The sequence below is a fragment of the Podarcis bocagei genome (genome assembly GCF_964188305.1).
Source record: "Podarcis bocagei genome assembly, chromosome: 16".
Classification (NCBI taxonomy): domain Eukaryota; kingdom Metazoa; phylum Chordata; class Lepidosauria; order Squamata; family Lacertidae; genus Podarcis; species Podarcis bocagei.
In genome coordinates, this window is record NC_138142.1 from 16,498,935 (window position 1) to 16,526,464 (window position 27,530).

A 27,530-nucleotide genomic window follows, 5' to 3' on the forward strand; every position below is an offset into this window, starting at 1 on the left:
CAGCCTGGCAAGCCACACTGAGGAAGTTTGTAAAGTCCCATGGCAGAGGCTATGAATCTGTTGTTGTTGTTGTTGTCAATTAAATTTGTATACCACCCTCTATCCACAGGCCTCAGTTGTTCCCAGGCACAGCCATGAGAAACCAGAACAAGAGAATGCATTCAAGGGGAGATGGTTTTAATGGAAATTGCAAAACTTAGACGTCACCATTTGTTTTAGTTTTATTTTTTAAAAAAATCAGTTTTACGCTGCTTGAAAACAGAAACAAAAGCTTATTAAAATGGGGGTGGGGGGCACAGAGCATGATCTATGACAATAACAAAGGGCAAACATTCAGTGTACACTAGAAGATGGACGGTTTCAGAAGGATGGGTGATGCACCAGACTGAATAGCCCTCCTTGTGTGGTCACAGGGAGAAGCCTCTACCCTGCCCCCTCAAGCGCCCCCTCCCATCTCTGCCTTCTCCTCCTCCTACCTGCTGAAGGTCCTCCTTCACATTTCTTCAATGGGTGACCATTTTGGTTGAAATGAGAGGCCCGTTCTGACTCTGTGTACAAAACCCCAAGACAAGCCCAGCCGGCCCTCCTCGATGCAAAGCTGCCATTTTGTCATGTCAGAGCTTGGCCGCCATAACAACAACTGCTCGACTGATGCTCGACAGTCCGTGATGCTGTCGCCTTCACCGAGAAGAACAGCAGTTGCTTGTAAAACAGGTTTGCCTGGCAGATTTCAGCTAGGTGCCAGACCACAAGTGGGGGGGAGGGGGCACGGAGAGAGACGAGTTTTGCATCTGGGAGCTGTTTGGAAAAGTTGCCAAGATGTTTCAGGCTAGCAGACACAACTCTGGGGAGAAATCTGGCATTGGGCCTTAAAAGCAGTAGCCCTCTGGGTTGTTTCTCATATAGGCACTGAGTTCAAATCCAGATGGTTCTAGGGCTGAGTCCCAGGGACTCTCTCAGTGTGTAGATCTGTGCTGGGCCAGCTTTGTGGGTGACCCGTGCAGGCACTCCTTGCCAGCTGTAGGCAGGTGGTCCCTTGGGAAGCTACCTCACTGCTGAGCAAGTTCACCCCCCTAATCATCTCAAAGGCACCCGTGCCCTGGGAGCAAAGTGGAGCACAGTCACCTACTGATTTCCATCATGCCAGACCCTACCTAGGAGACGGCCTGGTGGAAGAGACTAAGTAGGCAACTGCCCTGCCCTGCAGAAGTCCCCAAGGAGACTTATGGCAGCCAGAGGAAAATCAAAATCGCATCATAAAGCTTCCTATTCAAGATTTTACACAAACAGACGCGTCTCTAATGCCTCCAAACCATGTCCTCTCCCACGCTCTCTCTCTCTCTCCAGCTCCAGGAACGAGCCTGGCATCACCCTAGCTGGGTGTCCAGCAAAAAACTTCCCATTCTGCTCTTCACAGAATCATAGAATTGTAGTGTCGGAAGGCACCCCAGGGGTTATCTTGTCCAACCCCCTGCAATGCAGGAATCACAGCCCCTCAGCACTATGAAGCACCTTCCCATTGACCCTTTCATTTTCTCCTGGTACAACTGGGTTGTGGCCACAGGCAGCCACAGATGTCCCAAGCAACATCGGATATTGCCGCGGGCCCTCCCCCAGCAGAGTCTTCCAAAGGCAACAAGAAGTGTGTCTCTGTGTCCCGCCCATCTTCACCTTTGACCTTTGGCTGGGAAAAAGCCCCCTGGCCATTTCCTGCCTTCTCCCCAGGTCTTTCTGTCAGTTGTGTCAGGGACCCCTCCCCTTCCATAGCAAGGACCCAAACCTTTGCCCTCCCCTTCTCTCCTTCTTTCCTTCCCTTCTTGCTGCAACAAAAGCAGACCACTGGGGAGAGGGAAGATTTCATTCCAGCCGCGTTGCATCCTGAGGGGGCCTCAGGACCCATCAGAGGCTTCTACGGCTGAAGTCTCCAGGTCAGCGGCATAAGAGTCCCGAATGGCCAGCAGCTCTTGGCTCAGCAGCTCCATGTCTCTGCAGGCTTTGGAGAGATCCCCATTTTTGCAGGGATGGGCTGCATGGCCATTTGCCTCCCCGGCCAGCACCTTCTTGCTCTGGCGCAGTTCCATGCCCACTTTGGTTTTCCCCCAATCCCCGTCCCTGTGGATGCCATCCAAGTCCCCTCCGGCGTAGAAGTTCAGAGCGTACTTGGTGATCTGCATGCCGGCACTCTCGCCATCTTCCTCCGCGTGAGCAGAGGACCTCCGGCTGGCTGTGGTCCCCTTGAAGCGTTGCTTTCTGCCCAGGATGTGCTGCCCGATGATCTTGCGGAAAGTCAGCCTGAACTCCCGGATCCTGTAGGCGTAGATCAGAGGGTTCACCACGGAGTTGGCGTGGGAGAGGATGATGGCAAGGTACATCAGCCAGAGGGGAGGGCGGCCGCAGCCCCGCCGGAAGAGGATGTAGCAGTTGACCGTGTGCATGGGCAGCCAGCAGAAGGCAAACAGCCCAACGATGATGGCCAGCGACTTGGCTGCGTGGACTTCCTTCTGCAAGATGGAGCGGGAACGTTCCCCAGGTGTCGCCTTGTTCTCCATCTGCTTGAGCTGCCGCCGGGCGGCCATGAAGATCTTCAGGTAGATGCCGAACATCAGGAGCAGCGGGGTGAGGACACAGGCGAAAAAGTTGTAGTAGACCATGTATTCCATGGTGACCACAGACTCAAAGAGGCAGGCCAACATGTCGCTGCTGCAGTTGCCGGAAGGGGTCGTAGTGGAGGGGGAGGACGAGAAGGAGGAAGAGGACTCGTTGGTGCACACCCCAGCAGAGGAGGAGGAGGAAGAGGAAGAGGAACCCTGGTTGCCCAAGGCAGGCTTGTGCCATCCTAGCATGGGCGTCAGGCCGATGATGAAGGACAAGACCCAGCAGATGCCAATGATGCTTTTCGCCCGCGAGCCCGTCACCAAAGCGTTGTACCTGGAAGGAGAAGAGCCAAGGAAAGTCAACAGTAGGATCTGGTGATGTTGCGAGTTGCAAAATAGGCTATGACCCACGTAACACTGGTCCTAAAAGATCAACATTGGCGATAAGAATACCAATAAAAGAGAAGAGGGTAGTAAATTGAAGGAGTTGATTTTATAAGAAATATGATTTTGGAGAACTGTTATAAGTTGATACAACGAAATTCAATTAGGGGGGATTTGAGGAAGTCAATTAATAATAATAATATAATAATGTCTTCTAAAAGTTTGGTAGTTATTTTTCTCTTTGACATCTGATGGGAGGGTGTTAATTAACAATGAAAGTTAAATTAGGTTAGAAGTAACAATTGTTTCTTTTTTTGTCTTTTTTCTTTTTAGTATTGTAATGTGTTTTCTTTTGTGTGTTTTGTATGTTATTTTTGTTACAAATTTGGAAAATTAATTTAAAAAATTGAAAAGAAAATCAACATTGGTTCTCAGTACATTTCCAAGGACAACTCAAATGGTTGGTGTTGACCTTTAAAGCCCTAAACAGCCTCAGTCCTGTTTACCTGAAGGAGCATCTCCACCCCCATTATTCAGCCCAGACACGGAGGTCTATCTCTGAGGGCTTTCTGTGAGAAGTGAGGTTGAAGCAGATCCTCCAAGTGTCTCTATTTTCCAGGGACGTCCCTGATTTAAAGAAGCTGCCCCGGTTTCTGATTTGATCCTGGAATGTCCCATTTTTCCTTATTTTCATTGGAGAAATGTTGGAGGGTACGGAGTTATCTGACCCCCGAGCCGTCTGAAGGCAATCCTGTATAAGGAAGTGGTTTTTTTTAATGTTGAATGATTATGTTTTTATAAATGTTGGAAGCAGCCCAGAATCGCAACCCAGTAAGATGTGTGGGGTATAAACAGTAAAACTGTCATTATGGAATGGGACGTCCCTATTTTCATCGGAGAAATGTCGGAGGGTGTGTTATAGGGAACCAGGCAGGAAACCTTCTGGGTAGTTGCACCCACCCTGTGGAACTTCTTCCCGTCAAATGTCAAAGACTTAAAAAACTATGTGACTTTTTGTAAACATCTGAAGGCAGCCCGGTTTTGGGAAGCTTTTAATGTTTGATGTGCTTTTTTCTCTCTCTGTGTATTTTTGTTGGAAGCTGCCAAGAGTTACTGGGGCAACCCGGTCAGATGATTGGGGTATAAGAAATAATAATAATAATATCAAACATTAAAAGCTTCCCAAAACCGGGCTGCCTTCAGACGTTGACAAAAAGCCACATAGTTTTTTTTAACTCTTTGACATCAGGTGAGCACAAGTGGGGTAAAGGGACCACATCCCATTAGCACTTTATGGCTTTTGTGGTGGTGGTGGTGGGGAATGTAGAGCTGAAAACCAATCATTTGACTTTGTCCTCTGCAACTTCTGATTCAGATCCAGCCAAGAGCTGCCGGCACTTAATCCATCCATTAAGGAACAATGTTTATTTAATTAATAGCATTAGTTATATAACTTGGTAATTGGAGGAGAAAGAGAGCACCCAGAGAGGAGGGACACAATCCAAGCTAATATTTGCCAATATTTATCAGGATCGACCTGCCTCGTAGTTTAAACACAGGTGACGGCATCAGAGCCCCTCAGTTTACTGAGGGCATCCAAAGTCCACTCAACCCAACCCTCCTCTTCCTCCTCCTCCTCATCTGAAACATCCCTAAAGGAAGGACAATATCTTGTAAGGAAAGTCTAAATTCCTCCACCTACTTTCCTCCAGTTGCTTTGGGCTTGCCTGGCTATTTTGGACTACAAATCCCATCAGCTAGGCTTCATGGGGTGCCTGAGCTCTCTTTTTTGGTCCACTGTGATATGCACCCACCCACAGGCAGGCAGCACCCCCTCCCTGGCTGATTCCTCTAGAGCAAGGGGTTTGGTATCCCAGCTCCGCTTATCAATTGACCACCTGGTGACCAGGTATGGGCGATTTGCATCCACCAGTAGAGTGCTAGGCTCAGCCCATCCCACAACTGTGTTTAATTTGCTTTGGTTTTGCTGCACCCCCAAAATCAATGGGGCTGTGCGGAGTGGGAGGGACTTCTTGGCTGTGGGGCAAGGAATCAGACCAGGCCCCTGAACAGGGTTTTAGTCCCGCCTGCTACAGACAGCTCCCTTCAACTCAGCAGTTGGACTACTTATGAACATTCTGTGACATCACTGCAGCCCAGCCTATGACCCCAAGGAAGGATGCTTGTGTGAGAGAGGGGGCGGGAGCCTTTTGAAATGATTTGCCTAAAGCCACACAAGCCAATGCAGAAGCCACAGTGGGGAGGCTCTGAAGCAAAATCTGCCGGTGTGCCAAAAATCAACAGGTCACTTTTGAGGGGCGCTGCAGAGACTTCCCTGCCCTGGGACCGCCATTGCTGTAGTTGTTATTTATAAATGTATGAGTCACTGTTTCGGCCCCAAAGCATGGGCTTGCAAAGGGCAATTTGGCTATATTTCCCAAGGAGGCTCTCCAGCAGCCACCAGGGCTTCAACCAAGATGCACTCCATCCTTTGCCTACGGAAGGGAGGAGACAGAGGATGTCTCCGTGATGTTACAGGCCTGGCCTGCATCTCCTTCCCTGCCCCTTCTGCAGGCCAAATTCCTTTCACAAACAGCCAATAAAACATCAGTCATCATCCTCATCCCTCTTCCTGGATTTCCTTCTTTCTCTCTGCACTGATGACTTCTCTCCCAGGGCAAATTAAAGCCCCAGCAGGGGAGGGAAGCTATTATTATTAGCATTCTGAAGGCTCAAAATAACAGGCTGTGGTTGTGAATTGGCACATAATACCTAGTGTGGCACCACCTGCACATTGGAACTCCCTGCCTATTGAGATCAGTAAGGGGCCTTTCTGCTGCCGTGCACTGCTCTGGTTTCGCCAGAAGCGGCTTAGTCATGCTGGCTACATGACCCAGAAGCTGTCTGCAGACAAACACCGGCTCCCTCGGCCTATAGAGCGAGAAGAGCGTGCAACCCCAAAGTCGTCCGTGACTGGACCTAACGGTCAGGGGTACCTTTACCTTTAAGGTGCCTTCACTGTACTCTTGCTGGCTCCTGCTAAAAACATCCCTGTTCAGACAAACCTAAGCAGATGCTCATAAAGCTGAGGCCATTTTCATCTGTTTTAGCATTTCCACTTTTGTGCGTTTTAAAGCGGGGTCGTGATTCCGGCTTGATTTCATTGTTCTATCTTTCGTAAACCGCTTTGAGGTTTCCCCGCAATCAAATGGTGTATAAATTTTAGGGGGTGGAGATTTCACCTCCCTACACGACGACCCTGCAAAGAGGGCTGCTTTTATCCCACCTGCAAAGGCAGGACAGGGGCGCGTGAACAAGGTGAATGAATTAATGCACACACATGTGTGTAATGGGAACGTCCACTTTCTGAGCACAGAACCCCCATCCTCACCCCCAATTCCTCTCTCACCCCTGTTACATTTGTTGGGGTTTTATAGGAGCTATAAACAAAACTGCCTAGTCAGTTGCAGAGAGGATCATGGGCACAGCCAAGGGGGGGGGCAGCTGCCCCCACTAAATCAAGGAAATAAATAAAGATACTTAACTAAAAGTAGAAATAATCGTAATATTTGAAATTGAAATGTTTGCTGAGATACCACAATCTCCCTACCTAGCGAGCATTTCCCTAGAAAAAGTCAGTGCTTGCATTTGTTGTACCTACGCAATGTAGCATATCATTTCATCCTTCGTGGAAATGTGCGAGACATTCTTTGCAGAACATCAGAATTTAGGATACTATAGCAGTGGGTCTAACTGGTCATCTCTCTTGCTCACCAATGCACTACATCTACTGTAGATCATATCTTGCGGAGAATGAAGTCCTGGCTAAAGTCGACAATGACAGGGCAGCGTCTCAACAGAATAATAATAATAATAATAATAATAATAATAATAATAATAATAATATATTATTTATACCCCGCCCATCTGGCTGGGCTTCCCCAGCCACTGTGGGCGGCTTCCAACAAAATATTAAAATACAGTAATGCATCAAAGATTAAAAGCTTCCCTAAACAGGGCTGCCTTGGGGAAAAGAAAAGGAGGAACTTGAGAAGGAAGTGCTGAAAAGGTTTCCAGCAAATCCAGGAAAACTTGTTTTGAGTTTAGATTTTTTAAAAAAAATAATATGGAAAAATGTGTGCTCTTTGTAATTTTGCAAAACGTACTCATTAATCGCACAAAAGGTCTCCCTGGCGTTGTGTTTTGGTTTTGGTTTTTTTAAAAAAATCTTCCTAGTTTTCAAACAGCTGAAGATTTTGACAGATTTTTCTGAGCACTTGGGGTCTAAAGAAAGTCATTTCAAACAACTGTTGTTGAGACATTTCATTCCAAATCTGCTAGATAGAGCTGGACAGAGGATGGTGACAGGTGAGTATCGCCGCATAGATCCTTGCTACACCCATTGTGAGGATGGAGCCTTTGGCAGCCGATTTCCTGAACCTGCAGCTGAAGAAGTTTCTCCCACCCAGATGGTTTGGATGAGAAGTGAGAGTCAACCCAGCTGAGAGACAGACAGACAGCAAAGGGCTGCACCTTCCCTTTCCCCTCCCTGGCCCTTAGGAACTGTATATCCATTTCCAGCCACTGCTGCTGCTCTTCAAACTCAGAGGGCAGGAAACTCCACTTGAGCTTTTCACTGTAAATTTAAAAAAGCACAATGGGGGAGAGGAAGAGATTGCGCCCGAGGCACTCAGAGACTTGGATAGAAGACCCAGAGCGGGCTAAGTCTCTGTGAAGTGGACTTCTGAGGCTGCCCAGCTGTTATCCCACGCTGGAGGGGGCTGCTTCGTGCCATTACAAACAGCCCCCCTGACTGACTGCCCCTGCTCTCAGGGGACTCGTGCTCAGAGCAAGTGAAGAGGGTTGGGAAAAGCCGAGATTATGAAACACCGACGTTTCTCTCAAACAGACAGGGTGGCGGGGAGCAAAAACTCCAGCTGGGATTTCGGTCGTGTAGATCCCAGCATCACCCGCTGGCTTTTTAAAACGGATGAAAAGTTGGTGACAGACTTCAGACTTCTCCAGCAGCAAATTTATTCTGCTTCTGCTAGTTCTGGAGAAGGGAATAAGCTCTGCACTGAAGCTGTGCTCCTTGAGCCCTGTCTGCTGTCACCAGTGCTTTTTTTCCAAAGGAAAAAAATGGTACTGGTACTCACCTAGGAGCCAATTCCTAGGGGCCAAGCGTTCTTTCCCACTCCAATAAAATGGGGAGCTGCCCCATCCCAATTGATGGGCATTGCCATTCAAATGGTATGCATGTGCCGCATCATGTGATCCAATATGAAGGGTGGGGCCTACCTGCCCCCCCATATTTTATTGAAGTTAGCACCACTGGTATTCATGATGAAGTTCTTACAGCAAGTGCCACACTTTTAACATTTGGAGGTGGGGAAAGGCGCCAGTACTGTGTACCATTGAGTACCCCTAGAATCACAAGGGGCGTGGGTGGTGCTGTGATCTAAACCACTGAGCCTCTTGGGCTTGCCTATCAGAAGGTCGGTGGTTCGAATCCGCCTGATGGAGTGAGCTCCCATTTCTCTGTCCCAGCTCCTGCCAACCTAGCAGTTTGAAAGCACGCCAGAGCAAGCAGATAAACAGGTAACACTGCAGCGGGAAGGTAAACGGCATTTCCGTGCGCTCTGGTTTCTGTCACGGTGTCCCGTTGTGCCAGAAGCGGTTTAGTCCTGCTGGCCACATGACCCGGAAAGCTGTCTGTGGACAAACACCGGCTCCCTCGGCCTGAAAGCGGGATGAGCCCCACAACCCCACAGTTGCCTTTGACTGGACTGAATTGTCCAGGGAGCCTTTACCTTTTACCCCTAGAAAAGAAAGCACAGCTTGTTGTCATTGTCATCAACTGCACATTTACCTGAGAGGCATCCGGATGGCAATAATCCGGTCGATCGCGATGGCCAGGAGGCTGAAGATGGAGCTCTGGGTCAGGACCAGGACAAAGCAGGCAATGAAGAGGCAGCCATAGAAGTAGGCGCAGAAGCCAGTGCTGATGGTGATGGCAAAGGGGATGGCGAGGACGCCCACCGCGATGTCGGCCACCGCCAGAGACACCACAAAGTAGTTGGTGACGTTCTGGAGGTTGCTGTTCAGGCAGACGGCCCAGCAGACCAGGACGTTGCCCAAGATGGCCAGAACCGCGATGAGTAGCTCCAAGACAATGTAGACCACATCTGCCAGGAAGTCTTTATGCCCACGAATTAGCATGGTGAGAGCCGGGCAAGAGGGTGCCGGGGAATCCAGTGTCCATATCTGCAGAATCACAGCGAGCAGGCACAGACTTCAAGTCGCCCAGGCGCCAGGAAGAGAGTCTCGGCTCTCGGCTTTGCTGGGGCTGGCTCAGATCCCCATGGCGGGGAAGTTGGGAAAGCTAGCCAAGGCCCCAAAAGACATGGGCAAAAGTCTCTAAGAGAGTCAATGGGATGGACACCTTTTCTCTTTGTGGGGGCAGCTCAACAACGGAACATCTGTGTGAAAATTAAGTTTCCTGTCGAAAGGCTGTGGCTCTCGCAGTCGTTTCCTGCCAATGTAACGACACCTCGGAGGGGGCAGTTATCTCTTATTCTAGGTAGCTGGTGGGGTGTGTCCCCTCCCACATCGGAAAGGAGAGAGACTGCTGGAAAAGGGAGTAACGCATTGAGGTCATATTCTCTCTAGCGGAGACACAAATAATACAGAAAGTAAAACAGAACTTGAGAAGAGTCCCCATCAGCTGGATCAGGCCAAAGGGGACTCCTGTTCTCACAGCAGCCAACCAGATGCCCCCCATGGGAAGGAAACTCACAAGCAGGGTGTGGGCACAACAGCAGCGCTCGTCCCCCCTGCAGTTCCCAACAGCTGGAGTTCTGGCCTCAGCCAGAGCCAGGGCCTTTTCAACACTGGCTCCGGCCTGGTGGAACGCTCTGTCTCTTTGAGACCAGGGCCCTGCGGGATCTGATTTCTTTCCACAGGGCCTGTAAGACAGAGTTGTTCCGCCTGGCCTTTGGCTTGGAATCAACTTGATCCCCTCCCCCTCTTTCCTTTCTCCTTCTGTGATGGAACTCCTATTTGGGGACTTCCCTGGCTTTTTTCTGGCCCATGTAGGACCAGTCTGGATAGTTGGCCTTGGTGAAGATTTGATGTTTTCATCCCCCAAAAGTTTTTGATTTGAGTTTCTACTGAAATGAGGCTGCATTTTAATGTTGTACTTTAATCTTGTTTTTAAGTTGTATTTTAATCAATTGTTTTTATACCTGGTGTTCGCCGCCCTGAGCCCGGTCTTGGCTGGGGAGGGCAGGGTATAAATAAAATAAAAATAATAATAATAATAATAATAATAATAATAATAATAATAATAATAATTATTATTATTATTATTATTATTATTATTATTATTATTACCACCTTCAACACTGGAGGGAGGAAGCATAGGCATCATGGGGAATAGCCATCAACAGCCCTCCTCCTCCATAAATTTGTCCAGTCCTCTTTTAAAGTCATCTCTGCCTCCTGTGGGAGGGAGTTCCATAGTTCCGTAAGATTAATATTCTACAGCTTTTTAAATGTGTCTGTGGGAAGGTTGTTTTGCTGGTTTATTTTCCTCGTTTCCTCGTTTTGATCCTGTATTTTATTCTCAGATCTTATGATGAAGGTTGGCATATAAATCTATTAAATAAAAATAAATAAACTATGCACTACGTGAAGAAATGCTTCATCTATTCTGAGGGTTTATCCACACGTCTTCTTGTCCCACTGCTTTCCCCGGGGGAAAAGGCTCTTTAGTGCTCAACTGGAGCAAACAGCAATCGGGTTCCCCGCAGATTGCTGTTTGCTCTGATTTAGAACGAAAGAGCAGGTTTCCCCTGGGAAAAGAGCAAGGCAGTGGGGAAACCACTCGGCCACAAGCCAAGGCCTTGTGCACCAAGTGGGCTGGAAACTTGCTGTTGTGAAAAGCCAAGCGGAGCTTCTCAGGCGCATGGAATTTTCACCCAGAACAAGACTCTGTGGGTTTGCGCAGAATTGTGCCAAATGCCACAACACACAGCCTGCTGTCGTTCAGCTGTACCTATCAATGAGTCAAGCACCTCTGTTTAAGTCTCATCAATTTGGAATTTATTGCAGAGTGACCCCCAAAAGAGCTGGCAGGATAGTCCAGGTTTCCGCAGCCCCTCCAGAATCCCCTTTAGGAAGAAAACTCGATGCATCTGATTTACCCTGCCAAGACCTGAGCTCAAACTAGGCTTGCCCTCCTTCCGCCCCAGGGCCAAACAGCCCGACCCCACATCCTTCCAGACAACCTTTTCCTGTTCTTGCCAGCATTTTACCTCCGTTGCTCTTGTATTAATATTGTTCCCTTAATCTTGTTTGCCAATTACTGCTTTTATCAGCGCTTATTTGTTAATCTTATTATCGATATGGCAACAGTGTTGGTGTGTTTAAACTTCTACAGTTTCTGAGTTGCCGTGGTTGGTTATAAGAATGTCGGCTGCTTTAAATAAAAAAGCAAAGTTTTAAAAACAGGTAAAATGGGATCACAAATACCGTATTTTTTGCTCTATAAGACTCACTTTTTGCCTCCTAAAAAGTAAGGGGAAATGTGTGTGCGTTTTATGGAGCGGATGCAGGCTGCACAGCTATCCCAGAAGCCAGAACAGCAAGAGGGATTGCTGCTTTCACTGCGCAGCGATCCCTCTTGCTGTTCTGGCTTCTGAGATTCAGAATATTTTTTTTCTTGTTTTCCTCCTCCAAAAACTAGGTGCGTATTGTGGTCTGGTGCATCTTATAGAGCGAAAAATACGGTGTGTCTAATACAGTTCACCCCACCAGCACAACCACCTGCAGTGGTGTATGGTGGTGGCGGGGTGAGTTTTGACACAGGGGCCCATTCACACACACACACACACACACACACACACACACACACACACCCTTCCTGTCTCTCTTTCATTCCTGTGATCTGGGTTATCCAGGGGCCTTTCCTTGAACCTCTAGGGCATTGCTCAAGGATGGATCCAGGAATCTGGGGAGCTCCCTTCACCCATGATCCTTTGCTCTTTGCCATCAACACTGCTCACTAACAAACAACCAGCTTATTGAGGATTTATACCTGATTTGTTTGCAGGGAGGTTAGACAATGCCACGTCAAGCAAGCCCTAGCCCACACTTTCTAGGGCAGCTCCCCCTTCACTTTACAAATCATAAAAATCTGATCTTTGGGGTGGGTGGGGCAGGAAGAGTGGGTTTGTTGCGCAAGAGCTCCAGCTCAACTATTAACTGTGCAACTTGAATTTTCTGATAAGTCACTGAATCCCACCCTAACATAGTGACAGTCCGGAAGCATCCAATATTGTAGCGTTTTTGCATATTTTATGGTATTTTTGTAAGTTGCTTTTTGGAGGGTAAAAAGCGTCAAATATATTTAAATCATGATGATGCCACCATCATCATCTCGCCAAGTTAAGGCTTATCCTGGCTTTGCCAATGGCAGACTTGTCTGTGCTGTCTGAAAACAGAGAAATCACCATGACCTGGTCATGATCTTTGGGAGCTCAACTCATTGGGAGGCTTTCCTTGGAGTTTAGGCCTGAAGCTTAATCCCTCTTGGAGACGGAAGATCTCCTGATCGTTGTGCTCTTTGGCAACAGCAGAGAATGGCCGCCACTGCAGAAGCTGCACTGCTTCCTTATTCTGTTTACAGTGGTACCTCAGATTACATACACTTCAGGTTACAGACTCCGCTAACCCAGAAATAGTGCTTCAGATTAAGCACTTTGCTTCAGGATGAGAACGGAAATTGTGCTCCGGCAGCATGGCGGCAGCAGGAGGCCCCATTAGCTAAGGTGGTGCTTCAGGTTAAGAACAGTTTCAGGTTAAGAACGGACCTCCGGGACGAATTAAGTACTTAACCTGAGGTACCACTGTACGTGTGGGAAATTGGGCAGATGTTGCAAAAACAGCACGAGGCATATCAAGGGTTTGGGGCTCTTCAAACACTCCGCTGGCTGGCCTCAGTTTTTAGGGTGACATAAAATACAGTGGTACGTCGGGTTAAGTACTTAATTTGTTCCGGAGGTCCATTCTTAACCTGAAGCACCACTTTAGCTAATGGGGCCTCCTGCTGCTGCCGTGCCGCCACTGCACGATTTCTGTACTCATCCTGAAGCAAAGTTCTTAACCTGAGGTACTATTTCTGGGTTAGCGGAGTCTGTAACCTGAAGTGTATGTAACCTGAAGCGTATGTAACCTGAGGTACTACTGTATATCCAAGAGTATCTGTGAATATGGAGACATGTGCTTAATTTGCATGAGGGACTCCTCTCCCTGCTCCATAGATCAAATGCTGCTTAACTAGAACAGATATTATCCCCTGCATACTGTTTTACTCGTAGATTTTCTTTCTTCCTTTTCACATTTGCCAATGTTGCAAGCCACTTCCAGCCCTGCGAAAAGGTGGGATATAAAAAGTTGTTTGAGTTCATAAATAAGCTCTGTTTAGGGCTGCATCCGACATCAGCAGAACCACTGAAATCAACAGACCCAGATGGCTCTACTCCGAGTAGGGCTAGCAAGGTCATACTACCCGCTGAGTCTTGCTATTTCAGCACAACAGAAAAGTCAAGGAGGAGCAAGCTCCGTTGTGGCGTTTATGCTCTGCTAAATCTCGTATCTACTTTTAATCTCATATCTACTGCAGAAAAACCAGTCGGGAAGATTCTAGTTAGTGGCAGACTCCATTTCCACAATATCCATTGTTATGTACTGAAGTTCTCATCCTGGGCCAGCAGGGGGATACTGTAGATAGTTATGCAAATAAGGGATCAAAGGTGACGTTCAGTGATTGGATAGTTTTAGAAAATTGTTACAGTTACATTGTACAGTGGTGCCTCGCAAGACGAAATTAATCCGTTCCGCGAGTCTCTTCGTCTAGCAGTTTTTTCGTCTTGCGAAGCAACCCTATTAGCGGCTTAGCGGATTAGCGCTATTAGCGGTTTAGCGGCTATTAAAGGCTTAGCGGCTATTAAAGGCTTAGCGGATTAGCAGCTAAAAGGCTATTAGCGGCTTAGCGGCTTAGAAAAAGGGGGGAAAGCGGGGGGGGGAATCGGAACACTCGCAAGACGTTTTCGTCTTGCAAAGCAAGCCCATAGGGAAAATCGTCTTGCGAAGCAGCTCAAAAACGGAAAACCCTTTCATCTAGCGGGTTTTCCGTCTGGCGAGGCATTTGTCTTGCGGGGCACCACTGTACTGGAGTTCTATATAAGCAGGCTGACTGAACCCTTCAGTTCAGTTCTCTCCTGGCCTGTGAATAAACAAGAGCTGTCTGAAGAATCGCTGTGTCGTCTGCTATGTTCACCCACAACTTAACATCCATGAGCTGTGATTCCTGCATTGCAGGGGGCTGGACTGGATGACCCCAAGGGTACCAACCAATTGTCCATGTCTATAAGTTTGTGAGTTAAAAATAAAAACCTGGCACCTTCAAGCTAGTGTTCAGGGGCCAGGCACATTTTGTGATTGGCGTGGGTCCAATTGCCACCACGTGGAGATCTCCGGATGCCAGGCTTGCGACTGACATCTCCACCTGGCTGGCCCCTCCCAGGTCCTAGTTCGACACTCTAACCACTACATCATACTGCCTTCCTACAGTACTTCTGCCATGGGGCAGCTATATATCTTAAGTAGGTAAATAAATACGGGGAGAGCAAAATGGCACTTCAAGAAGGATCTGAAACATTTCCCTCGAAGCTTGAATTTGTTTTATTGATTTGATGTTCGAATTTGTTGTGAACCACTCTGAATTTTTCCCTTTAAAATATTAATATTAATAATAATAATAATAATAATAATAATAATAATAATAATAATAATAATAATAATGTGGTTCCTTGGGTTACATACTCTTCAGGTTACATACGCTTCAGGTTACAGACTCTGCTAACCCAGAAATAGTACCTCAGGTTAAGAACTTTACCTCAGGATGAGAACAGAAATCACACGGCGGCAGCAGGAGGCCCCATTAGCTAAAATGGTACCTCAGATTAAGAACAGTTTCAGGTTAAGAACGGACCTCCAGACCGAATTAAGTTATTGACCCCATGTACCACTGTAATAAACAATTTCATAAGGGGGAAATGGCGCCTAGACAATTCCATTGCGGCAACCGTAACCCTGGTTTAAGGTGCCATTTGGCGATTAGTTTATATACCTGAGTTTCTAACGCTGCTCCAAGCTTGACATAGGGTGGGAAGAGAGACGCAAGAGAGGTTTGTGGCATGTGGCCATCATCGAAATGGTGCGGTGGCTCGGTTCAGAACAACTTGACAACTGACGCCTGCTCCAACAGGGCCCAACATTTCTCACAGAGCGAGGTGAAGGGAGGGAACGACCCTGTTATCATCCCAGGCCAGAAAGCAGCTGGCAAGAGCGTTCCTCTTCCAGCCTTCTTAATGCGGTTAAGGCTTCCTTGTTACCCTGGGCAATGTTCTTGCCTACTTCTCATTATTAAAATCCATTTCCTGCGCTCCTCGCAAACCTGTTGCCGCTGCCCCCGCCCAGCCCATTTTTCATCGGTTAGAACAGGCTGTTCTATGGCTGCTCTGGGCCCTGGAGAACAAAACTGTCTCCTCTCCACTGGGTAATGCAACTGGCAGCAGGCAGCTCCTCTGGAGACAGAGGACAGGAGGCGAAGTAGCCCAGCCAAGGTGTGTGGGGAATCAGGCAACCAGGGGCTACCAGATGCAATGTCTCTGCTCTAGCTTCCACGGTCAGACGCAGTGGCGTAGCGTGGGGGGTGCAGGGGGGCCGGCCGCACCGGGCGCAACATCTGGGGGTTAGGGTTAGGGGGCGCAAATCCACGGGTTAGGGGGCGCAAATTACTTGCCTTGCCCCGGGTGCTGACAACCCACGCTACGCCACTGGTCAGACGGCATCTGAATCATAGCAGTTATATATATATTTAAGGGGGGTGAAATCCAGTCCTACCCCCTGCAGTGCAATAATCTTTCATCTAATGTGGGGTTTGAACCCACAACCCTGAGATTAAGAGTCTCATGCTCTGCTGACTGAGCCATCCCTCAGGCTTTTACTTCATCAGATCCACAAGGGCAATCTTGGTAGGCAGGTATGTAAAGTGTAAGGGGGAAGGAGCAACTGAATGGGCTCGAGATGCAAAGCAAGGACTGTCAGGTTGAAATGCATGCTAAAGTGGCGCATGTTTTGCAGCAGAAGATGGGCGGTAATTTATTCTGCATTGCCATTGTGGGGAAGGGAACCATTCACAAGAAATAAGTCACCGACCACAAAGATATCCATCCGGGCATCTGGGACACTTAAAAGAGCAGAGGCGGGGGGAACCTACAAGTAACCATCTTGCTCTCCCCCAACTTTGCAACAACTCTGCAAAAAAACAGGTGACCACACCTAGAATACTGTGTCCAGTTCTGGGTACCCCAATTTAAGAAGGATGTTGACAAGCTGGAACATGTGCAAAGGAGGGCGACCAAGTTGATCAAGGCTCTGGAAGCCAAGCCGGATGAGGAACGGTTGAAGGAGCTGGGTACGTCTAGCCTGGGAAAAAGGAGACTGAGAGGAGATATGATAGCCATCTTCAAATATCTCAAGGGCCATCACGTGGAGGGTGGGGCAGGCTTGTTTTCTCCTGCTCTGGAAAGTAGGACTGGAACCAAGGGCTTCAAGTTGCAGGAAATGAGATTCTGACTAGACATACGGAAAAACTTTCTGACAGTAAGAGCTGTTTGACAGTGGAACAGGCTCCCTCGGGGAGGTTGGATGGCTGTCTGCCATGTATACTTTAGCTGAGATTCCTGAATTGCAGGGGGTTGGACTAGATGACCCTGGTGTCCCTTCCAACCCTATGATTCTATGAAAAAACCCTCAAAAGTTTCCCTGGAATACAGCAAGAGATCTTTTGAGGTGTCACAGTCAGAGTGCTTTCGGAGGCTTGGCCCCATCCTTAAGGAATGCTCTCCGTTTTGTTCCCATGAGAGACGGGTGCTCCCAAGACCCTGAAGGCAAATGGATGGGGTCAGGTGTTCAAATCTGGCTCCTTTTATCCCTCCTCTGCTCTGAGTGCACTTGCTGCGAGAAGTGAGGTTACAGGGAACCAGACAGAGGGCCTTCTCGGTAGTGGCGCCCGCCCTGTGGAACGCCCTCCCTTCAGATGTGAAGGAAATAAGCAGCTATCTTCTCTTTAAAAGACATCTGAAGGCAGCCCTGTTTGGGGAAGTTTTTAACATTTAATGCTGTACAGTGGTACCTCTGGTTAAGAACTTAATTCGTTCTGGAGGTCCGTTCTTAACCTGAAACTGTTCTTAACCTGAGGCCTCCCACTGCCACCATGCTGCCAGACCGCCCAAAGTGGCTGGGGAAACCCAGCCAGATGGGCAGGGTATAAATAATAAATTATTTTTATTATCATTATTATAAGAGGCTATCAAGCAAATGAAACACATTCGGGACTTTTCCCAGGTGCTGCAGAGAGTTGTCCCCTAAAGGAGCTCAGAGCAGGTGCCGAACTGTTCCTCTGTCGTTTGACCCCATGTGCTTTTAGAGAGACCATTCCAAAGCACCAACCTGTTTCCTCTCACACAAGTTGCAAGGGCAGGGCTGATGTCAGGAGAAGCACGGAGTGGCTGGGAGGGCGCAGACCTAGCAGCCCCCTTTCAAAACTTCAAGCATGCCTTGATTGATAGCTTTGGAAACTGTGGCTGTTAATCACCACAGTCACCGAGGCACAGCATAAACCCTATGGCTGCCTCTCCCATTGGGTGCACTTCTGATGCGTCTTGGAGACCTGACTATTTCCAGTAATCAGAGGAAATGAAGTATTAATCACAGGCCATTTCCCTTGCAGGTGTTTCTTCCCCAAAAGCAAGGTTCCTACAGGAAGGTGCTTGCTGCAGGCAGGTACAAGACCTAGGAAGCAATGCTGACCTTGGAGTGAACTTACTAAACAAATCTTCGTCAGCCTGAGGGCCACAGTCCCTCGCATGGAACCTTTCAGGGGCCGTGTGCAGGTGGTGGGCGAGGCCAGGGAAAAAGTGGGTGGGCCAATAGGACACACAAAAGAAAGATGTTTCTGCACACACGTTTCCCGCATCCTCTGTCACTGCAAGCAGGGGCACCATCATAGTTCAAGGACACATTTCAGCCATTGAGGAGGGCAGGGCTGGCAAGCAGAGGCGTACCTAGGCTCCCTTGCATGCTTGGCAAGGAGCTATATGGGTGCCCCCCTCCCCATCCCTAGTGCCCTTGAAGCCTGGCAGCTCTAGGGTTGCCACTTTTGTTCTGGCAAAATACAGGACAGGGCGAGGCAGGGCAGTTGGTGGATGATTTTTATATGGTGCAGAAGTGACTTCAGAGCAATCCATTGCAAAGTTCTCTCTCTAGCTCAGTCGGTAGAGTACAAGGCTCTTAATATCTAGGTTGTGGGTTCAAGCCCTATGTTGGGCAAAATATTTCCGCATTGCAGGGGGTTGGACTCAATGGCATCTCGTGGTCCTTTCCAGCTCTACAAATTCTACGATTCTGTAATTACAGCCTAACAGGATGGCCCCTTTGGAATTTGTCACATACATACACGTGAATTTGTAAATCTGTCTGCACTTGGCTACCCAGAGCTTAAATGCATGACGTTTCGAATACACATGCATTTGGAGAGGACCCCTAACTTCTCAGAGAGAAAGAGAGAGTGAGAGAGAAGACCATGGGACAAAACAGTAGCATTTTACATTGAAATAAGGCACAATCCTGTATTATACAGGACAGGTGGCAATCCTAGGCAACTCCCAGAGCAGGGAAGGAGCAACCTGGGAGCATGTGAACAGGATCCTAGCCACTCCAAGTGAGTGGGGAGACATGATTTTGTACACACACTCTTGGGGCTTGTGCCCTTAACAGGAGCCAGCCTGGCCAACCCCTAGGTACACCCCAGCTCTCGAGGGCCGCATTCAGGCCCCAGATGTCCTGCTCCCTCTCTTCCCCACACTGTATGTATGGACAGAGCCAGGCTTGATGGCCCCAGCAATCTCCTGCAGCTGACAGCCAGCTTCAGCAGGGACAGAGACTTTTAAAACACCACATTTCGGAAACGCAGCTTCTGAAGCCTGCAGACGATTTGGATGCCGCCCGAAGCTCTGTTGCAATTTGCGCTCCTTCGCTACTTCCCTTTAGCACTTATAAATGCTACATCGCGGCAGGGATTTGTACAGCCTGATTATTTTGGCAAGGATCCTCCCTCAAATTAACACAGAGAGCAGCCATGTGCTGGAATTAACCCTCACAGCGGCGACACTTCGGGAAACAGATGCAAACGAGGAGGCACAAATGAGAGGATTGGTTTTAGCTGTCCAGATTCCCACAATTTCGTTGACTTGGTGCTTTGCTGTGTCCTCGGACGAAACTCTGCTGTGGTGCCCATTTCCTGGGGGGTTCTGCAATGCAAGGGGAGCTCTCCCCAGCTCAGGGCAGAGCAAGGCACAAGGATGCTGTGGCTCAGTGGCAGAGCAGCTGCTCTGCATACAGAAGGTCCCAGGTTCAATCCCCAATGACATCTCCCAGGTAGGGCTGGATGAGGGTTTTGGCTGAAGCCCTAGAGAGGCACTGCTGCCAGTCATTATAGACAACACTTGTGTTAAATGGACCTCAGTATAAAGCAGCTCCCTTTATTCATAACCTTGAGGACTAGAAACGTCTTATTTTTAGGGAAACCCCCTTTTTACATGCACAGGTTTAAGGTATAAGGCGGCCTCCTACATTCTAGCTTGGCTTTTGTTAACCAGATGCCCTCCAGACTTTGTGGTCCAAAACATCCTGACGGTATCAGGTTCGTGGAGGCTGTGGCTGCAACAAATCTAGAATAACAGCAAGAGGAGCTGACCCTTCAGAAACAGGGTGCAGGAGCCATGATGGATGGGAAGCAGAATGTACAATTTGAAGCGTGGCCCCAAACGATGAATATTCTGTTGAGTCTTTCAATGGAAGGAAAGGGAGGAGCAGCAGGAGAGTGCCAACCCCACTGGCTTTCTGAGGTTGGCAGGATCCCCAACAGAAGTAGCTCCCATCTCATCAGAACAGCCGACAGGATTAGGCCAATGGCCCATCTAGTCCAGAATCCTCTTCTTACAATGGCCAACAAGATGCCCCACTGGGAAACCCACAAGCAGGATTCAAGTAGGGCTGGGTGATACCTGGTTTTCAACATCGTGATACAGGTAAAGGTAAAAGGAACCCTGACCATTAGGTCCAGTCGTGACCGACTCTGGGGCTGCAGCGCTCATCTCGCTTTACTGGCCGAGGGAGCCGGCGTACAGCTTCCGAGTCATGTGGCCAGCATGACTAAGCCGCTTCTGGCGAACCAGAGCAGTGCACAGAAACACTGTTTACCTTCCTGCTGGAGCGGTACCTATTTATCTACTTGCACTTTGACGTGCTTTCAAACTGCTAGGTTGGCAGGAGCAGGGACTGAGCAACGGGAGCTCACCCCATTGCAGGGATTCGAACTGCCAACCTTCTGATCGGCAAGTCCTAGGCTCTGTGGTTTAATCCACAGCGCCGTCCCTAACATCATGATATATCAGCAGCTAAATACCACAATATGCTGATACGGTGGTACCTTGGTTCTCAAACTCAATCCGTTCTGGAAGTCCACTCGACTTCCAAAACATTCGCAAACCAAGGCACTGCTTCTGACTGGCTGATTGGCCCCGGAAACAATGCTGACAGCTGAAATGGATGTTCAGCTTCCAAAAAATGTTCGCAAACCAGAACACTTGCTTCCGGGTTTGTGGCGTTCGGGCACCAATTTGTTCTGGAGCCAAGCTGTTTGGGAACCAAGGTACCACTGTATATCACAATGTCTGGAATGTATCTCGGCTCCTGCTGCTTCCTCCCCATCTTAAGGGAGGAAGAAGTACCTGAGATACCTCACCCAGCCTTGAGCAAGCCCCCATACTGCTTTGCCATTGCAGCAGGGGGGTTCCTGCTCCTTCCCCAGGGGCTGAGCACCCCATCAGGAGGTCAGCTTTGTCCCTCTTTCCCACCAGCCTTCACTGTGGTTCAGGCCGGCCGCCTGAGCTTCTCAGAGAAGCCATTAGATGGGATTACGAGAGAGGATATGTTTGGGGGGTAAAAAACACAAGCAGCCAAGCCTTCCTCAGGAGAGCGAGCTGCAGATGTGGCCTCCCTGGGTTCAAACTCTCCCCGTTCTCACCACCACCTGCCAATACTGGGACTAACTGGCGGCCTCATCACTGGGCACTGGGAAGGAATGTTCTCCCAAAGGGCCCCCCGCAGAGCCACAATTTTGATCCTCTCTGATGGTTCTTCAGAGATCGCAGGAAACACACTAGGCGTTTTCCCTGCAATCCTGCAATAGGCCAAGGAGTAAATTCCAAGAAAAGAAGAGGGGCTTACACCCGAGTAAACAGGCTGCACAAGCCTCACCCTTGCACCATCAGCTTCTCAGCTGCAATGTGGGCACTTAGCTACCTGAGGCTGCCTAAATATTCTTTACACTTTTACTGTCCTTTTTAATTGTTTTTTTCCACCTGAGTTTAGCCTTCCAAAGAACTACTGGAACGACTTCAGGAACATTAGAACTTCGTCAATTCCCTCCCCCACCCTGTGGGCTTAAAGTTTAATCCGCTTTTATTGTTTCCAATGAAAGGAACATCCACAGGGCTTTAGGACATGGGGGTGCCTAACTCCTGGTGCAGGGGTCCCAAGTAAATGCTTCTACCTCCACCCTGGAAGACCCCACAAATTTGGGCAGGCGTGGGGGGGAGGGGAGAGGAGAAATGAAGTAGACCTTCTCCACCTAGCTCAACACCCAGATGGAGATGCAAACTGGTGTAGCGGTTAGAATGTCAGCCCAGGATATGGGAGAGAGCAGGGTTCAAATCCTGACACTCAGCCATTTGAAGCTCGCTGGGTGGTGACCATGGACAGTCACTGCCTCTCAGCCTAACCTTCTTCCCAGGGCTTTTTGTGGGGAGGGAGAGAACCATGTATGTCACCTTGAGCTCCTTGCAGGAAAAGGTGAGATATAAATGCAATTCACAACAACAACTGCCCACTCCCCAATCATCAGGTGGATCATTTGATGAGCAGGAAGAAGGCCACCACACAAACAAACAAACACAGCCAGCAGCTAATCTGCTGCTTTCAAGGTGAGTGTGGCGTGCCCACTTTCACTGCTGGCAAGTAGCTCCTCTTTGGGTCAAAAAAAAAGCCTTTTGGCCCACAGGTGGAGGCAGAGAAGGAGGGCCAATGTTCATGACTCTGCATATGAAGCCACCTGGGGTCTCAAATGCACCTGAAGAAGTGTCTCCACCCCAATCGTTCTACCCGGACACTGAGGTCCAGTGCCGAGGGCCTTCTGGCGGTTCCCTCATTGCGAGAAGCCAAGTTACAGGGAACCAGGCAGAAGGCCTTATCAGTAGTGGCACTCGCCCTGTGGAACGCCCTCCCACCAGATGTCAAAGAGAAAAACAACTACCAGACTTTTAGAAGACATCTGAAGGCAGCCCTCTTTAGGGAAGCTTTTCACGTTTAACAGACTATTGTATTTTAATATTCTATTGGAAGCCGCCCAGAGTGGCTGGGGAAACCCAGCCAGATGGGCGGGGTATAATAAATTATTATTAATATTATTATTATTTCAGAAGCACCCTGTGTGATGCCAAATTCCGGTGCCCCCCCCATCAACACCACTCACTTTCCATTCTACATCATAGTTGTGGCCCTCCCGGCAGCACCCCCAAGGCTCAGTGCCCAGTGAAACCAAACCAGTCATACTCCCCTAAATCAGTCACTGGGGCGGAGGAGAATCACAGCAGCAGAGAATTGTAGAGTTGGAAAGCACCCCAAGGGTCATCAAGTCCAACCCCTTGACATGCAAGAATCACAGCGAAAGAAGGATCCCTGACAGATGGCCATCCAAGCTCTGTTTAAAAACCTTCAAGGAAGGAGACTCCACCACCTACTGTGGTTGTCCGTTCCACTGTCAAACAGCTTTTACTGTCAGAAAGGTCTATCCTGATGTATAGTCAGTGCCAGTGGCGTAGCGTGGGGGGTGCAGGGGGGGCCGGCTGCACCGGGCGCAACATCTGGGGGTTAGGGGGCGCAAATCCACGGGTTAGGGGGAGCAAATTACTTGCCTTGCCCCGGGTGCTGACAACCCATGCTATGCCACTGGTCAGTGCACCTCTGACACCCAAGATGCGTATTTTCAGGACCTGCCCCTATGTTTTGTGATGGCTTTTTCTAGTAACTGTAAGTTTCGAAAATTTGTTTTTTTAAATTATTGCTGTATTTTAACTTATGCACCTCACCTTGGGACCTTAGGGTGATGGATGGGTAATTAACAACAACAACAACAACATTCCACCCATGTGTGAATCAGATGACTCTACCCTCTCTCCATCTCGGCAAGGAAGGGGCCTTAGCACAGTCAGCCACAAGCACCCAAGGAGGGTGCAAAACACCGCCAGGGAAGGGTGTAGCCTGGCAAAGAGGGTGTGTGTTCTTGGGAGAGTGCTTTGGGAAGGATAGAGATGCCTGGGGACCAACACCGCTTCTCCCCATCAGGCCTGAGCCTCTTCACCCCTGCCATAAATGAACATCTGCACCTTGTCTGAACCATGGGGCAGGGAAACAGCCTTCTCCTCCCCTATGCGGCACCCCCAGCCCAGAAGCTTTCCCCCCAGCCCAGGGCCAGCCTGCTTGGCATCTTGCAGCCTAATCTATTTGCCACATTAAAATGGGTTTCTTAATCTTAAACAAATTATATTAAAATGATAGTTAAGCGCATTGATCTTTTAATGGAGATTCAATCCCAGAGACTCTTCCACCACCCTAATCCAATTTTGCAGCCTCGTCCCCATTTCCTGCTGTCTGCAGCTGCCTGGCATAATCCATTTGCAGAACACGATCCTAAAGAGGTGGCAAGCGTGGTGCTGGTGGGGGGGCAGGGGGCTTCTTTCATGAAAAAACCCAGACTATTTGCAACCCCCCCCAAAAAAAACCCCTATTTAATTGATTTACTATACAATGCATCTTCTCTCTCCCGCACCTCTGACACCGCCCCAACTCTTCTCGGCAGAAGGATTTTGCTGAGAAAAAGTTCAGAGAACAATAAACACATTAATCTTTCAAGGGGCCACTAGACTCTTTGGTTCGGGTCCAGTAAAAGATTTTGCTTTATCCATTCTGCCTATCTCCAGCTTCCCCAGGACAAGCACAGAACTCCTTGTGCTCCAGGTACATTCTACTTACTGTCCGCATCTCCCCCTGGTTCCTGGTCTTCCTACAAACACACAAACACACACACACAAACACACACACCAGCCAGGAAGGGTGCTGAGAGCCCTGGCTTCCTATCCACCTGATTTAACCAATGGCCCTGGCCACCAGATTGCCTCTCTGCAGGATCAATCCTCTTCCTCCCTTAAGCCAAGAGCTTCACCAAACAGCAAAAGGCATCATTGCGCACCAGCGTTTTAGGAAACTTTCAGGCTACTGAGGACGGAGACAAGCAAAAGCCAACTTTACCCAGAAATTTACTTTACAAAAATACAGTGGTACCTCGGGTGAAGTACTTAATTCGTTCCGGAGGTCCGTTCTTAACCTGAAACTGTTCTTAACCTGAAGCACCACTTTAGCTAATGGGGCCTCCTGCTGCCGCCATGCCGCCGGAGCACAATTTCTGTTCTCATCCTGAAGCAAAATTCTTAACCTGAAGCACTATTTCTGGGTTAGCGGAGTCTGTAACCTGAAGCGTATGTAACCTGAAGCATCTGTAACCTGAGGTACCACTGTATAGCAAAAACTAAAACAGGAGAGTGAGCTGCTGGGTGAATATCAGGTCTCCTCTAGCTTGCTAAGCACTGTGCAGAAGGAGGATCCGTTTTCTGCAAGGAAATTGGAAGGATGATGAGGAAGACCCATGAGAAAAGGGGGGGGTGTCTACTGGAAGGTAACTGTCTAGAACCCCCTAGACTAGAACCCCAGGCACTTTATGCTTCAATCTGAGTAATGAATTCAGTGCAATGTACCACCTGGACCCCCCCTCCCTTAAAGGATCCATGGATGTCTCCATGATGAGCATGATGCATGGGACTTCAGCAACCTCTGCAAAGCTTCACCCTCACAACCCCCCTGCCAGGTTTGTCCCCAAATGGGCCCATTTCACAGATGGAGAGCAATGGCATTGAGGCTTGCCACACTCAAGCAGCAACGTGCTGGACAATGGAACGCAGGAAGGCACCTCCTACCTTTGCTCTGCGTATCTCACTGTTACCTACACTGACTGGCAGCAGCTCTCCGGCAGGGAGCCTATCCCAGCCCTACGTGGAGATGCCGCAGGGGACTGAACCCTGAAACCCTCTGTATGCTGAGCTAGAAAGGCTCTTAAACTTTGAGCAACCCAGGATCGGACCCTGAAATGGGGACCATTGTGCAGCTGCTGCTTCTTGGTGCTGGAAGCAGAAGAAGCTGCCATGGGTGTAGCCAGGATTTGGGGGGGGCAGACCTTTTGTTAGGTGGGGCAGAAGCTCAGTTTGCTATGCATTTTTATTGATTATGGGGGGGGGGTCAGCTGCCCCTCCCTGCCTTTCCCCTGTACTGTCTACACATCAAAATGGTGCCTCCATATGTTCTGAAGGCTAGTAAAGCAGATCAGCCCAGACAGCTCAGTTGGTTAGAGAGTGGTGCTGACAATGCCAAGGTTACAGGTTACAGGTTCGATTCCCATATGGGACAGCTGCATATTCTTCCATTGCAAGGGGGTCGGACTTAGATAATCCTCAGGGTCCCTTCCAACTCTACAATTCTATGATCTAGATGGTCCCAGGTTGAGGAAGCCTCCTATCCAGGCCTAGCAAGTGGCTTTGCAGGATCCTGACCTCAGAACAGCTCCACTTGTCACTTGTGGCTCTGCTATCCTCTGAGCTGGGAAGACCCTGCACCCTTCTGCATGCCAAGCGGGGGCTCTCCTGCTGGGGTACTCCTCTATCCCACCCCACCCCATGGTCTCCTCAAGGAGGGACGCCCTCAGGGTCTGCCCTGTAGGTCCCCTTCTAGACCCAGAACTTGGGTGGTCTCAGGAACTTGCCCTGCGCCAAAACCAAGCAGCAGCAACAGCAGCCCTTTCCCGGACCATGCGGGGGTCCCGGCCCTGGAGCATCCTTAGACGACCCCCCCCCCCAAGAAGACTTCTCTTCACATGCTCTCTGCTTCCTACTCATCATCGCCTCTCGAATCAGATCTCTGGACCCTCACAGGATAGGGCCCCTTGGTGCTGAGGACCGATCCGCCCCCCCTCCCCATTGCCCTACTCGGATCTCCGGACTGAGGCTCCTCCAGAAACAGTCGGCAAACAGGGGGCCCTGAGCTTTCTCCCCCCGCCCCCCATCGACAGGGAAGGGGGGGCAAGCTCCTCTTGGGATACTCCCCCTCTTGAACCTAGCCTCCCTCTCAGGGCTGTTGTGCGGGAAGATCCAGGCGCCCCCCCCCCCACCAGCGAAGCCTCTCCCCAGCGAGAGCCGGCCTTGGGGCTGGCCTCGCCAAAGGGGAAACTGAGGCAGAGGCAGAAGCAGCTCCGCTGCCCTCGGAACTTTGCCTCCGGGGTCCCACAAACTCCCCCCCTATGGAGAGCATGGTCCTGCCGTCGCCTGGGAAGGCAAGAGACGGCGCCCCCTCCCCGGCATACAAAGTCCCGCGAAGCCCCGACGCCCGCTCACCTGCCGCTTCCTCCCGGCTCGCTGCTCCGCGCCGACTCCGCCCGCCTCGCCTCGCCTCCGCCCGGGACCAGCCCGCCACTCGCTTCGCCGAGGCGCAGCCGCCGCGCCCCCTGCCGGCCCGCCGCCGCACCACGCGGCCCCTGGTCCGCCTCGGAGGGGCGCGCCTCCTCCCGACAAGGGCGCCCCCTGCAGGCAGCCCGGCGCTTCGGTGGTGGGGACTCTGCCGGGACGCCCTTTGCGACCTCGCCTGGCAAGAGGGGCCAGCGCCCCGCTGAGCTCCTGGCCCTCTGTGGGGCGGGGCGGGGGGTTGGACCCAGAAGAGCGCCTCTAGCACCCCATCCCGCGCAAGCAAAAGGGGCACGCGGGGAAGGAGAGGAGGGACGTGGCCTGTAGTGCTGGCTTTCTACTTGCAGGGATTTCCTCAGCAGCAGAGGGGAGCCGCAACTCAAGCCTCCTTTGCAGCTGGCTCAGCAGAGAAGCGAACTTGGATCCTCGGTTTGAAGCTCACCTCTGCCACGGTTCTTCTTCTTATATTTTTTTTAATATGATATTTATTAAGTTTTCAAAGGGAAAAAAATTACATAAGTAACAAGAATTAAAAGAAGACAAAAAACAACAACATACAGTACAAAATACAGAAAAAAGATAAAAAACATTTAAAAAGAAAAAACATCAATCTTTCCATGTCATATATTCATATCCTTGCTTCCCTGACCTCCTCACACCTCCCTTTTTTGTATTCCAATTTAGTTAGTTGATTCAGCAATTTCTTTCCCTCTTTGTTTTTATCTTAATCCTTTAACTT

At 49.6% G+C, this 27,530-nt stretch overlaps 1 protein-coding gene across 3 annotated transcripts; it reads right to left on the reverse strand.

Moving 5' to 3' along the window:
• Positions 1–208: 208 nt before the first annotated feature.
• Positions 209–26,777, reverse strand: ADORA2A (adenosine A2a receptor). Of its 3 annotated transcripts, none has more exons than XM_081174988.1 (3): positions 26,726–26,777; positions 8,848–9,606; positions 209–2,928 (listed from the first exon to the last, which is right to left on the reverse strand). In XM_081174988.1, the coding sequence occupies exons 2-3, from the start codon at positions 9,195–9,197 to the stop codon at positions 1,890–1,892; spliced, it is 1,389 nt and encodes a 462-aa protein (XP_081031114.1). In that variant the 5' UTR covers positions 9,198–9,606; positions 26,726–26,777; the 3' UTR covers positions 209–1,889. The 3 variants fall into 3 exon arrangements, with proteins under 3 accessions (XP_081031114.1, XP_081031115.1, XP_081031116.1); XM_081174989.1 differs by having other exon boundaries at positions 8,848–9,643; positions 26,726–26,770; XM_081174990.1 differs by having other exon boundaries at positions 8,848–9,603; positions 26,726–26,767.
• Between the last annotated feature and the right edge of the window lie 753 nt (positions 26,778–27,530).

What these genes read in the sequence shown, in the direction of transcription:
- ADORA2A (XM_081174988.1), bottom strand. Translation starts at nt 9,197, where the DNA reads ATGCTAATTCGTGGGCATAAAGACTTCCTGGCAGATGTGGTCTACATT. An exon ending in GCCATCCGGATGCCTCTCAG is followed by an intron (nt 2,929 to 8,847) that starts GTAAATGTGCAG and finishes TTCTCCTTCCAG; the next exon opens with GTACAACGCTTTGGTGACGG.